At 39.9% G+C, this 13,610-nt stretch overlaps 1 protein-coding gene across 1 annotated transcript in view; it reads right to left on the bottom strand.

Annotated features, from left to right (window-relative positions):
• USH2A (usherin) overlaps positions 1–10,203 on the bottom strand; it is a gene marked incomplete at both ends in the record, with an annotated part of 378,822 nt that extends 368,619 nt beyond the window's left edge. Inside the window, 2 exons of the mRNA XM_080614877.1 lie at positions 4,285–4,450; positions 9,683–10,203. Of these exons, the coding sequence (XP_080471003.1) occupies positions 4,285–4,450; positions 9,683–10,203 (687 nt within the window). The remainder of the gene's footprint in view (positions 1–4,284; positions 4,451–9,682) is intronic.
• Between the last annotated feature and the right edge of the window lie 3,407 nt (positions 10,204–13,610).

Below are 13,610 nucleotides of genomic sequence, written 5' to 3'. Positions count from 1 at the left end.
TAGTTATAAATACTCAACATTGACACCCACATCTCTAATAATGCCCTCATCACTTGACAAAACTGGTATCTAGAATTTCTGCTATAGCAACTACTTAAAGAAGCTTTTCATGCAGAATATACAGGAATGTTTGGGCCCTGTTAGTAGAATTTTAATTTCCCAGCTATGAACTGGAGAATAAGTCTCTGCAATGACACTGTTCTTAGTAGTAGTTCCCTTTAACAAATTACACATCTAAATCCAAACCCAAGGATTTAAATTCCTAGATTACCACAGTAGATTTAATTTACTAGCCTTCTCTTCCCCTAGATTTTATTTCAAAGAAATTATTTTCAATCTGTGCTGTCCTTTTCTTCTCTCTTATAATTTAATTGCTATTTAGTGCTATTCTACCATTTAGCTTTCATTTCTGTCATTCCTGAATATGCCTTTACACCCAAATTCCAAACATATCTGCTACCTGACTATATTTCTGCTCTCTCTAAATTTAGTTTCACATCTGCAACCAATACTTCACACTCCTTTGTCATGGTGCCTGTTGCCTTGTATTTTGCACAAATATTTCAGTTTCACTTACTAACCACAGGAACTCCCATTTGAGGCTCCCAGCTCCTACTGACTGTTTGGCTTTAGAGACCTTTGGTCCCTGTCAGTCTCATTTTAGGCATAATTGTGTTCAGAGATAGACTTGGACCCTAGCTCCTTGGTAAAGCTCACTCATGGTCAGCTACATCCCTCACTCACACACTCTTCACAAACTACAACCAACCTGCTGAAAAACAAACAAAAAAATTCACCTATCTGCCATGAACACTTATCAAACCCAAATCCCACAGTCTTCCCCTAGACATTATGCCTGTCCCCAGCTTGGCACACAAATCCATGTGTCTCGGTTTCCGATTCTTTGGTTCCAGCCACTGGATGTGCCAGCCAGCTCTCTCCATCCATCACTCAACCACCATTACAAAGAAGATGCATAAATTCTCTGTGAGCCAACGAACAAGTATTGCCTTTTTCTCAGAGGCAGGACCCATTAGACACCCCTGTTTGCTAACTGCGTTAGTAAGTGCCAGCATTCAGAAAAAGGCCCTTCTGTCCTGAATCAGACTCACTGCAAATTAAACATATCTGTAATTTGGTCTGTAGTCACTGAATAACAAAACATCATGCCAAAACCTCTTCGTCCTCCCTGTTGACCAAACATGCAATATTGTGCATGGCTTTTAACAGTGCTTTCCAATACACTGTGGAGAATATCTGGTCAAATTTATATCCAATAAAATTTACAAGAAAACTATTTTGACCCACCATTGTCACCAGCATTTTCTACACAGATCTAAGAGGCCACAAAATGTAAGAGAAAGGCTATAGTGTTAAGAAGGGTGTAGAAGAACGAAATATGCTTCACCTACCAGAAAAGTGATGCATATTGAAAGCCAGGGATATTAATTGCAGTGTTTAATGCTTCTAATTTAAATTTTGGGGAAACCAAACAAACTGCCACTAGGTAGATGCTCACACCTCTGGCATAAAGTTAAAACATGGTCATAATAAACAAGAGACGTTATCACACACATCTTCAGTTACCACCAGTATCTGAATTGTATTACCTAAAAGCTGTAAAAGTACATACTTAAAAATAATCCGGATAGCTAGTGCCTATTCTGCTTCACACAGAAGAGAATTTCTGTTTAGCATAGCAGCATTGCATCCCACCCCTCTCCCTCTTCAATTCACAGATGAGGTTTTTAGGGGTGCTACAACTCCAAATATGTCAATGCAGCTATTTGATCCTTTTTCTTTCTTTTTAATTACACTTTTTGCACACATATAAGTTCTGCTACATGCACAAAAATATACTCATTCCACATTTACAGCTGCCTTGTTAGGAACAGTACTTAGATGCCTCATAAAAGAACATCAACAAACACGATTTTTGGATTGAAAGAAAATTATACCAAGCGAGCTGTTAAACAAGTCTGAATAGATTGATTGATTTATTTTTATGTCAGGGCACATCACTATGGCTAAATCCCAGATAAAAAGAATGCCAAAAAATGTTCCAAATTATGCAAAGTACCTAAAAAGGTGCTGATTCTGCTGTTACTTTAGTTAAACCTAATAGTTTGTGGCTAAACAGCACAGCCACATACATGACATCTCACATTCAACAACAATTCCCTTTCTGTCTTTGTAGAAGGAGGTTATATAGCAACTACACTGATAACACCATATCTACTTCCAACCAGTATGGCTGTAGGGTGGCTGCAAACTTTCCTAACTTACTGCCCACGGAGCTCAGTCCTATGGCTTGTCTTTGCTAAGAAATAAAGGTTATGCCTACAACAGTGACACAGAACTGAGATTGCTAATCCTTTACAGGTATCAGAGGCAGTTTTTCCTGAACAGAACAGCACGGAAGTCTACCGTGGTCTGACTTATTCGGAAAAGCTCAAAACAGTAGTAGGTCATTACCGCATTCACACCCCTCCCCCGCTGTCTCTACTCCAGGTAGCCCATCCACAGCCCAGGGAAGGGTCTCTCCTCTGTATGCCCCTGCCTAGAAAACTACATAGCTCTTTATCTTCAGAAGATTAAGCTGATTTTCATCAGCCTAAGGAAACACCTGTATTCAAATATATGTATCATCATGAGATATAAATATCTATGATCATCAAATATTATTAATAACCAAAGACACAAACAGTACCATATGAACATTACTTTTGCATGGTGGCTCTCATTTTCCATATTTCTCTCCATTCATTGAAAAAAATGCGTTTGGACTAATACTCAAAGTAAAGGAAGGAAAAATAACAAAAACCCACACCACATAAAACCTCAAACACCAAAAAGCCCCTAAACCCTTTGCCTAAAGTCTCATAGCCAGACCTAGTGCTAAATGGATCATGCTGCAGCCACTATCATCTTTAACGATAGCTAAAAGTTGCATCCTACAATACCACAAACCACAGAATGTAAGGTTCTACTCTAAGCTCAGAAACCTAGGAAAGGTATTAAGCCTGCAGTCCCTGTAAGGGTCTAGAAGCTACACTTCTTCACTCCAGCTATGCACTGAACAAATTCCACCACAGAAACAAATTCTACAGATTGCTTGAGGGTTCTTTGTAATACAATTCAAGATACGGGTGTGTATTTAAATCTAGCCCTTTCACTCTTCACTTAGCTATCCCAGGATTTAGCAGTTTCTGAGGCTAGTACAAAATGCAGCTGACAGCAACAGCAGCAATATAGCACCCTTGGAGTGTTTGAAGTGTAAAGTTCATTAGTTCTAACTTAAGGTCACTCTTGTAATCCAACAGCCAAATTCTTATTTGCACTACCATGCTGTTATCCTGGAAAAAAAAGAAAACTGCAAAAAAATCAAGATGTCAGCTTCAATACTTCTTACAAGTGACAAGATCAGCACTAAAAACCCAAATCACGGTCAATACCTTTTAGCAAGTTTCAAGAAAGCAGCAAAACTATGCTTGATTGTGCTGTAAACCAAATGACATTTAATAGAACAGATAAAGGAAATGAAGGAAAGAAGAAGATAAACATTTCAATACCTGATAATTATGGTTTATAATTATTAGTTGAACTTGGCTTACAAATAGAATTTACTAGAGTGCCTCTTGGGAATTACAAGACATGCAAATAACTGAATTTTAATTTCTTCTATGTTTGTTTACTGATGTTTTTGTACATATAGTTTAAATTTTAACAAACTCAGTTTTGATTTATCCTCAGTGGATATTTGTACACTTATTAAAAAGTTATGTCAACAGAAGACTTTTAGAACACGAGCATTGTGTTTTAACAATTCTGAATCAGACATTTAAAGTAAGAGGAAATAGCTTTAACTTCCTCACTTGCTTCATCCTGCACACTCGTACACTTTTACTTACGTGCACTCCTCTGTAAGACAAGTACATTAAAATGTACAGATAAGGATGATATCTTGTTTTTAAGGAAATAATCTCAGAGACCAAATACTTACTGCTAATGTTAGAAATAAGTAGCTTTTCTTCACCTCAAATGCTTGTGTTCTAAAGAGTGAGAATTTTCAGTCTCGTTTGTTCAGAAGACTGTGTACAGTATTTATTTTCAGTGCTAAATTATCAATGTCCTCAAAATGAGTTCCCAAACCAAGACACTTGCCTCTAAGACTCAAGAGTTCTCATTTACATCCCCTAATTTACCCTTTTATATTTATACAGTTATAGTACTCATACAAATGTTGTATTTCAACAAATATTAAATGGTTTTTATTTTACTCACCTGTACACTAAGATGAATCCATTTCTTCACAAGAATTCTCCCCAGTGTCATTACTTTTATTGGTGGCTGCAAACCATTTACTGTGCGATAATAAAACATGGCCTCTTTCTCAGAGACTGTGAGTTTGAACACAGTCTGCCCATCAATAGCCTTTTCTATTACACACCTTTGGAAATAACCAAGAAAAATAACATAAGGTCAGAGGAACACACATATACACATTCTTGCAAAGGTGCTATCCTGTAAAGTGATGTTAACCAGAACGTATTAAAATAAGCATTAAAAATACAGCTCTTAAGAAGATGCTCAATGACAGTGAAAGTCACAGGATGTATCAAGTGTAAAAGAACTTTAACAAAGATATTTTCTCTGTCTTAATCTGAGATTTATTTTTATTCGGTTTTATATTAGTGTATGCAACCCCAGTTCACCTGGGGGTGAAAGAGAGGTCCACTTTGGCTCCTTTCTTTAGGGTTCAGTGATGGAAACCACAGTCACTGGCCAGCACTGCACAGGTCTCTGCTGTACTTTTCATACAAAGCTGTGCAACGCAGTATATTCTGTGGAGGCACTTCATTTGTTTTTTTTAGTCTAACAAGGCAAACGTAATGTAACCACAAAAAGCAGCTCAAATTACATGTTCTGGAAATAAGTGCTCCATCTTTCCGCCAAATCTGCGCAAGTAAGGCAGCAGCTTCCCCTACACTCTTCCTTTGACAAAGCCCTTCTCTAACCTAAGAAAACCAGAGCAAGGCAAGGCTTGTTAGTTTTTCCTCACACACACACACACAAAGATTTCACATCAATATCAAATACATCACTAACATATAAGGTACAAAGAATATCATTCATAGCAACCCAAAATTGCATATCTAGCTGATTAAATATTTTTGCCAATCCAATCACCATGATGTCAAGGGTCCTGAGAAAGCATAGGCTATATATGCTTGTGAAACAGCAATCTATTTTATTAAGGTCATCATCAGTACAACAAAAATTATTAAGTTCTGCATTCCCAATTCAGCTGCTTGAGAAGCCCAGTCCTCAATTTACTGACTCATGACAAGTCAAATACCTTAACAGTTACACAAGACTAAATTAGTGCACTAAGTCACAAGAAAGCAGCATATAAAATTTGTATGAGACCACAATTTACTTAGATGCATTCCAGAAGAACAAAACGCTTATCTACTTATAAGCATCTTCACTTACTATGTATTTATAAAATTATCAAAAAGGCTGTTCTTTGATACTGCCATTATTCCCCAATTCACCCTTAAATGCAAGAAAAAAATTCATTCATCTTAACTGTTACTATTTCAGCCTTCTGGAATGTTGACAATAAAACAACTTGCAGACCTCTGTTTTCCAAGCCTTACTAAAGCCATGTTTCTTCATATATTGTCGACCGGCCTTTTCAACATTGTGTTTGGTTGTAAACATGGTAGTTTTGCTAGATAATAAATGTGAGAGAAGGCTCAGCTAAGTAGCAAAATATTTAGGAAATGGATTTACCCAGTTCCTGGATAAACAATAATTGGATAATCCAGGTTTTTGTTTATTTTGGTTATCTAAAACAAGCATCCCCACATTGTTTTTATCCCCAAAGGTGTCATGACTTTAAGGGAAGTGACCTTGATGTACATCACTTCGAAAATTGGAAAGAACAAATGTGAATTGTGACTCACTACTAAAAGAGAAAAAAAAAAATCAAGAGGCAGAAAACAGAGAAGGAAAGGTGGAGGGAGGAAAAGAAAAAGAAAAAACCCAAACTACTGCTATTATAGGTGAAATGGGCATAAAAGTTACTTGTGACTGAGCACAATATTACATTCCAGCCATGATTTTAGAGAGAAACCACTGTTCTTTCTGAAGTCCAACTTCTGGTAACCTGCAGCCCCACAGAACCAATCCCTGACTACATAATTCTCTATGGTGAGGTTGGAGGAATTAAAAACAAACAGTGCAAATCTGCTTGGTCAGCTTTCAGAGAGAAAAATAGTCTAGAGAATCTAACATGGCTGCACTGGTAATCCCAATACATTAACCGGACCACTTGCAAATGAGAACATCTGCATGGGTTCAAAATCAGACCTACACTATCTTAAGGAAAATACCCCTTTCAGTCTAATTCCTAACGTAGTACATCTGAATAAAGTAATAGGACATGATTTTAGTCCTTTAGATGAAGTTAACAAAATTACATCTACTGCCCACTTCACCGTCAGGCCATTCCCCCGACTCTTCTGCCTCCAAAAGGCCCCTGCTCATGTCTCTCTTCTGGTCATCTAACTCCCAGTCAGCCCAGTTCACACTAAATTGGTATAAACTACCTGTAATGATTACTCATATGCGCTAAGCTTCTACTCACATTCTTCTCCTATTTCATTGTAAAGGGTTATCATCATATACCATTTCCTATATTGTGCTAAGGCTTACTTACAGGCCACACACAGCCTTATTGAATGCATTTATATTAACTGATAAGTACATGCAGTGAGAAAGGAAGCATGGGGAAAGAATAAAATTCAGGGACAAGAGCTCTGCTTGCTTATCACACTTACTGCCTAAAGGGAAAGTAAATTTAAACGCTGGAGTACAAATGTCAGTGGTTTCTCACCATTCTCTTGTTTTTCTTCAGTATTTCTAGTATGCAGTGACTTGAAAGCATACCTACAAATATCTATACTATACATCTTAGAACATTAGGACTGTAACATGACCTGACTTTACTCTCTCTTTGCATGAAAGTGCACTAATACCCAGGTTCACATAAGAAAACTCAGTCTATGAATTGACGAAGAAAATTCTTGATGCCTTTGATTATCCACATATATTTGCTTCCCCAGAATGTCATGGTCTTTAAAAGGCCTTCAGACTTTGGATCCTCACATCAGTATCTCTCACTTCAGTCAGCACAGGAGCTTCTTGCAGGAAAAAAAACCCTGCTGTTCTCTTACATGAGCACATGCCTAACAGAAATGTCACAGTCTTTACAAGGGCACAATGGGATACCATAGAGCAACACTTTTTCCTCAACGCTCTCTAGCACCCAGACCATGTAACATTCAGCACAAAGAAACACATTATTATGGCATGTCCAAAAACAATGGGTCTGCGTATTTGATGTAAGAGCACTCTGCCAGTAAACAAAATATCTTGTTAAGCTTACAAATATTCTACCAGTCAAGTGAACAGCTGGTTCTGGTTCACCTTCCTAGTGCTTTGGTGGCAGCACAAAGACTTTGTTAGAACGTGTCCCAGCTCCACGAATTCCCTCTGCTGTGATAATGGGGGTTTAAAAGGTCTCACAAATGTCATCTAACAGAGACAATTCCCCATCAGAAACTGCAAAGTGTAGGACATCGGGTAAGTCAAACTCCTTTTGCCAACCTGAAGAACTCACTAAGCCAGTATAATAAAAGGAAAGACATCTCAGTTTGCTGTCAAACCATTTCTCTTTTGTAGGATGCCTTCCAAGTCAAGCTTCAGTGACTATTGATGTGCAATTACCATTTCACCAACACTGGAGCTCTGTACTCCTTTCATGAAGAAAGAAAAATTAACATGCTTCTTTCTGTGAACAAAGACTGTGGACAGTGGCATATCATCATGACCACTGGAATAACTGTTGTCCAACTTCAGTTTTTCAGGACCAGGATCCTCCATTGTCATTTCTACATGTTGAGTAGCAGCATACTCACCAGGCAGAAGAATTAAGTGGTCTATTATAAAAACTGAATAAAAACATTTAGATTTTAAAGTCATCTATAAAACCCACTGAACAGGAATATGTACATTGTGTAGTTATTAACACAGTAGCAATTGGAGGCTAATGTTTTACACTAGTCCATGGATAATCAGACATCAGTAGTGGTTTCTGCACAGCACTTCATCATTTGAAACTAAGAACATACATTTAATTGTTTTAGGCTCCATGCAAGCAAAAGTCTATCCCATTGACAAAAGAGTTTCACAGATCTCCTTCAAGAAATCACTACAACAGCTTGCTTGGAAATTAGTAGAATATTTCTGCTTTAAGTTAGGCATATGCTCTGCTGAACAAGACTGATATGCTGCACGTGTGTGGACATGATGAGCTCATGGCATAGATTAGCCCAGGAACGGACTCCCTGGCATTTAAGACTCAACCACTCTATAGAAAATGCTGTCTATAAAAGACACTAGGTCAAAGCTCCAGAGATACCTTCACACATACCTTCAGCTGACCTGATTTAACTTAAGCTCAAACTAAAGACACTTTTGCTATACAGATGTCATTTATTTCCCTTCCATAACCACAATTTCTATAGCTAGGTGGATTTTATTCATTATCCTTGCATCAAAAGACTATAATTTTGCATGTATCATTATAAATTCAGACATTTCTACTGTTTCTGATGATTTTCATACCCCAGACAACATACTATTCCACAGCAGCATGCAAAATAAGTATCAAGAATGCTAAAACAGAGCATATCGTTGCTTCCATTCAAAGAATAAGTTATGAGCATAAGTTCAAAACCATCTGTTTTCGAAGGACCATACTCTGAAGAAACATACTATATTTTTTGTGTGCTTCACTTTGAAGAGGATCTGCACAATCAGGGTAAAAAGGAGGCTCTGCATTTTGTGGCAGATGAAGAGAAGTTTTTTTGCAGGATTTTGCAAGTTTTACATTATAGTAAGGAAGGCACAGTTAAACTGAAGCTTATAAAGCAATATTTGCTGAAAACACGATATGTAGTCAAATAAGATAGGAAGCATGCTTAGCTACATCTATTTCATAAACACCTAGTGAAACTTCACTAGCAGCTTGAATACTGGAATCCTTTGTTAAAAGTAGTAACATGATCTCTTGTTCAACCAACATATCCCAAATCTTCCAGAAAGGCTGTGACCACTCTTCATTTTAGAAAGAAAAAAAAAAAAACAGAATAAAATATTAATTGTGGAAGACGTGGGAGGTTTCCTTGTTTGTTTTTAAGAAGTAAACTTGTGTTGGGGGATTCCTAAAGTTTTAGATCCTTTTTTCCATCATGAAAGCAGCAACAACACAAATCCCTAACAACATGCTTTTCCTAGCAGCTTTTAGAAGAAGGAATGCAAGTTAGAAATGCAAATTTAGATTCTTAAGGACAGACATTCACATTATGTGTGAATAATCCACATTGAAAGCAACTGGACTATCATCTGAGTCAATGCCACTTTAACTGACCCTACTTGTCTTGACATTTAGGAAGACCCCAACCTAAATGCAGCTTTAAAACGACACAGTTTCTCACTGTACCTTTTAGAATTCTAAATAGCTTGCTAATAACAACCATGACAACAACAACCGTTGAGTTGGATTTTTTTTAAGAGCACCAGGAAAGTAAACACCTTCAACACTACTTACATTACACCTTCTTGCTCAGGTTTCAACCATACAGTTAACGTAAATGAAGCTGCAAGCCTCAGAGAACGGGGAGTAGAGAAGCAATCCTTGTGATTATGAAAAATAAAGCTGGAAGCGTTGCTGAAGGACCCTGGATGCAAGTCTCTTTTGTCCTCTGTGATACAGGTGCCAAGGCCTTCTGAAAGAAGCAGTTTGTAGGAAGAAGGCGATGACCTGTATGGGCATTCCTGAACACAAAACCTCTGGGTGCACGACAGAATACTTTCAATAGCTACTGAGCTATGACAGAAAGAACTTCGTTCTGGCAGCCCACAAGTGGCTTCCGTTGGCACAACTGACACGTTCTTGAAAGCTCCCACATTTTCAAGCCTAGGGAAATGTCCCTGAGAGCTGACCAACACAAAGGAGTCATAATAAGTTAAGATTAATATTTCAATAGCATGAAATAAGAAACGACACCTCAAAGAAAGAGCCCAGCAATTCATGTTTACAAAAAAGCTCCTCCTGATTAAAGCATCCATAAATAAATAACGATGTCCATGTTGGTAGCAATGTTCTCAGGTGATACGCTTTAAGAGTTTATGTAGGTTTTCATCTTCAGAACACTCATGCAAGGACTCAGTCACAAGGGACATCTATGTCTTCTGGTCAGCGAAACACACGTGGGTGACAGCAGGTATCTGCAAACCACAGAACACAGACACAGTCCATGGGAGGAACGTGCCCTTTTGCACCAACAAAGGCAATGCCCCATTAAGGCTTGAATCCTGATTGCAAATTTCAGTCAGCACAACTTCACTGGCTGTGGACATGATATCTCCCTAAGCAAAGGCGCTGGGACTAGGCCAGCTCGAGCCTGCACATGCTCACACAGCCCAGCCTAGCTTATCCCAGACCCGTGGCATCACATAAGGCCAGCACTCACATTTGCGCGCTAAGGTAACAAGTACAGAGCAAGGCAGCAAGCCAAGGCATGCAACTTCAGCCTCTGAACAGCTTTCCTGACCGTTTCGAGCTAGCTGGTTGAGTCTCACATCTTTTATAAGCCCCCAGCGCTTACCTCTCAGCTTTACACCGCTACCTGGGAGCTGCCCGGCACCATCCCCGCCGCGCAATTCCAGGGACACCCCCAGCCCTCCGCTCCCGAGGGGCGACAGGTAACAACGGCCGAGCCTCTAGCCACGTACCTATCGTCCCCCTAACCCCGCTGCCCACCGCACCACACGGCTCCTTCTAGCCCTCGGCAAAGCCGATTAAAACCATGTTCCCCATCTGCTTACTAATAGCGAACGCCTGTGCCGGGGCTGACCGGCAGGGCCAGCGGCGAACAGCGCGATGGTAGCCGATAAAGAAGTTGATTTACCGTCATGTACTCCGCCTGCGAGAGGAGCAGAGAGAGCGCCCCGGTGCTCAGCGGTGCCCAGCGGACACTCCGCCCGCTAACGCCGCGGCCCGGGCCCTACCGGCCCCCGCCCTCCCGCCGCGGTTTAAAGCGGCAGCAGCAGCCGCCGGCTCCGTCCCTCCTCCCCCGGGCCCGGCTTAGTTTTACACGCACCCAGAAGGGCGGCCCGCGGCATGAAATATTTAACGCGGCTTCGGGCAGCAGGAGCGGCAGTGTCGTTTTGGGGGTGTGAAGCCTCCACCAGGCTTGCCCGGTGAAGTGCTTGGAGGAAGGAGTCAGCTGGGTGTGGGTCCGATCTTCTCAGGGTCAGCCTTTTGCCTGGTACAGAAAGGGGAATCAGTTACTTTTATGCGCTGAAACTACGGTGGGAGTTTGAAGTGTGAGACCCAACAGAGAGCTCGAACAAGAGAAGTGCCGTAGCTGCACTTCCCACAGGAAAAAAAACCAAACCAAAACAAAACAAAAAAAAACACACCCCAAAAAAAAACCAACAAAGAAACGTTGTCAGGACCTTCAGACATTTTTGACGTAAACCTCATTTCTCTCTTTGGTACGTTAATGCAAAGCAGGCACAAACAAGCTGCAAAGTTGTCATCAGTGAGCTGAGCATGAGCTACGATAGGTTGTTTATATGTATTTCTAGACAGAGAAGCACCAATTAATACGTCCCCTGAGGATATATAAAGCATCTATAAATTTTATCTTTATTATGGAAGCTGCAAGAGCTGCAACCTGGCTGGCATCTTTCCCGACAATTTCATTGAAATAGCCTCCAGTAACTTGTCACCTTAGCATGTTTGGACTTTCACCAGCTACACATTAACAAAACTCTTTGGCAATGTATACAGTTGCTAAGAAATAACTCAATGCATTTTAACAAACCCTTCATCCCGCATCAAACAGACTCCTCCACCATTCCTGGAACATCTCTGCTTTAATACAGATCTTTTTTCCTAAGGTCACAAAAGATAAATAGCAATTCTTGGTAAGGTGTCTTCAGTAACTTGGCTATATTTTCATGTTCTGAGAGTTATTAAAGATCATAGCTCTGTTGTCAGAATTACATTTGAATACTTCAGGGAATGTAAAGAATTTAGTTTACTACAGAAGGGGTGGGGAGGAAACATCAGTCTGAGACATGGTGCAACACCACAGCACATAAAGCATTTCTAGATAAATACAGTTAGACTACAGGCTATCATGTTGCCATCAACAGTATGACAATAAGAGCTGTTTGCACATCAAGAACAAACCAGGTCTTGCAGAACACAATGGAGAGAGAACAGACATTAGCTACCATCTTCGGACATCAGACAAGATGGGAACACCTACAAGTCATGGAGCATGAACCTGTCAATAGTGGGACTTACCGAGCAGCTACGTTGTGACTTGTGTCTATTTCTTGGCATTCCCAGTCTATTAAAAAAATCAGGTTTTGGTCTGACCACCTCTTTCTAGCAATCAGGAAGGCCTGCTCCAGGAATCTTTGCAGGTCTAACAGGTATCCAAAAGGAAATTCAGAGTACATTCATCACAAAATGCACTCTCTGTTATATTCTACAAACACTTGACGGCACCACCACCTCTGAAGTACACCACAGCATCTTTTGCAGTCAGTGCTTAGTTTGGGAAAATGGTCCTGCCTCATATCACACTCTCTATCCCCAAAGATAACCAGCCCAGCAGAGATCACGATTTTTCCCTTTACATATTTCATCCAAACACACAAGTCAACAGTACAAGCCTTGCAAAACCGCATGGCAAGACAACAGCCCAATTACCCAGGCTAAGGATCCCTACATCTTTGCAAGTTACACTATTGTTCATCAGGAGCATAATGAATAAACTACCTTCAAGAGGTTAAAAGATAAAAAACATCCAAATGTCTTTGCAACCAGGAGCAGGCATGCAATATAAACTGTACCACAAACAAACACATAGAGTGATTTTGCAGGAAATATTATGGATCCTGTCCACAAGAGTGTTTTGAAGGCTTTTTAATACATGTACATAAAAACAGGGAATCCTACCAGGCAAAAAATATGTGCTAGTATTATGTAATGAATTCTCATGGAGAATTTATTATGCCCATTTAATAGATTTAGAATTGTGGCACAAGGAAAATGACCTAATTCAAATGCTTCAAGCTTTTAGTTACAACTGCTTATTTCATCAGAAAAGAAAGCCTTCAATAGCCACTGGGGTGCTCTAAGCCACTCAGATGCCACTGGAGAATCTGACCTGCATCAGAAAATTGACCTAACTGGGAGCCTGATCCTAATGATCCAACACCCTATCCATGGCAGATAGCATAATCCAAAAAACCATTCCACACTAGCTGTTTTCTTAACCCATGGTTAGCAGAGGCACAGGACCCATTGACTGCTCTAGGAGGTTGGGGCAGCTTACTAAGAAAAAGAAACCATAGAGATAGTTTATTATATGGCATCCTGTGCCTTGACTGGGAGATTTTGAAGACCATGTAGATGAAATCTGCATGGTCTGAAGTGGGGATTTGATACAAGA

This window comes from Psittacula echo (assembly GCF_963264785.1).
Source record: "Psittacula echo genome assembly, chromosome: 4".
NCBI classification, from domain to species: Eukaryota; Metazoa; Chordata; class Aves; order Psittaciformes; family Psittacidae; genus Psittacula; species Psittacula echo.
This window is presented reverse-complemented; position numbering and strand designations above follow the sequence as displayed.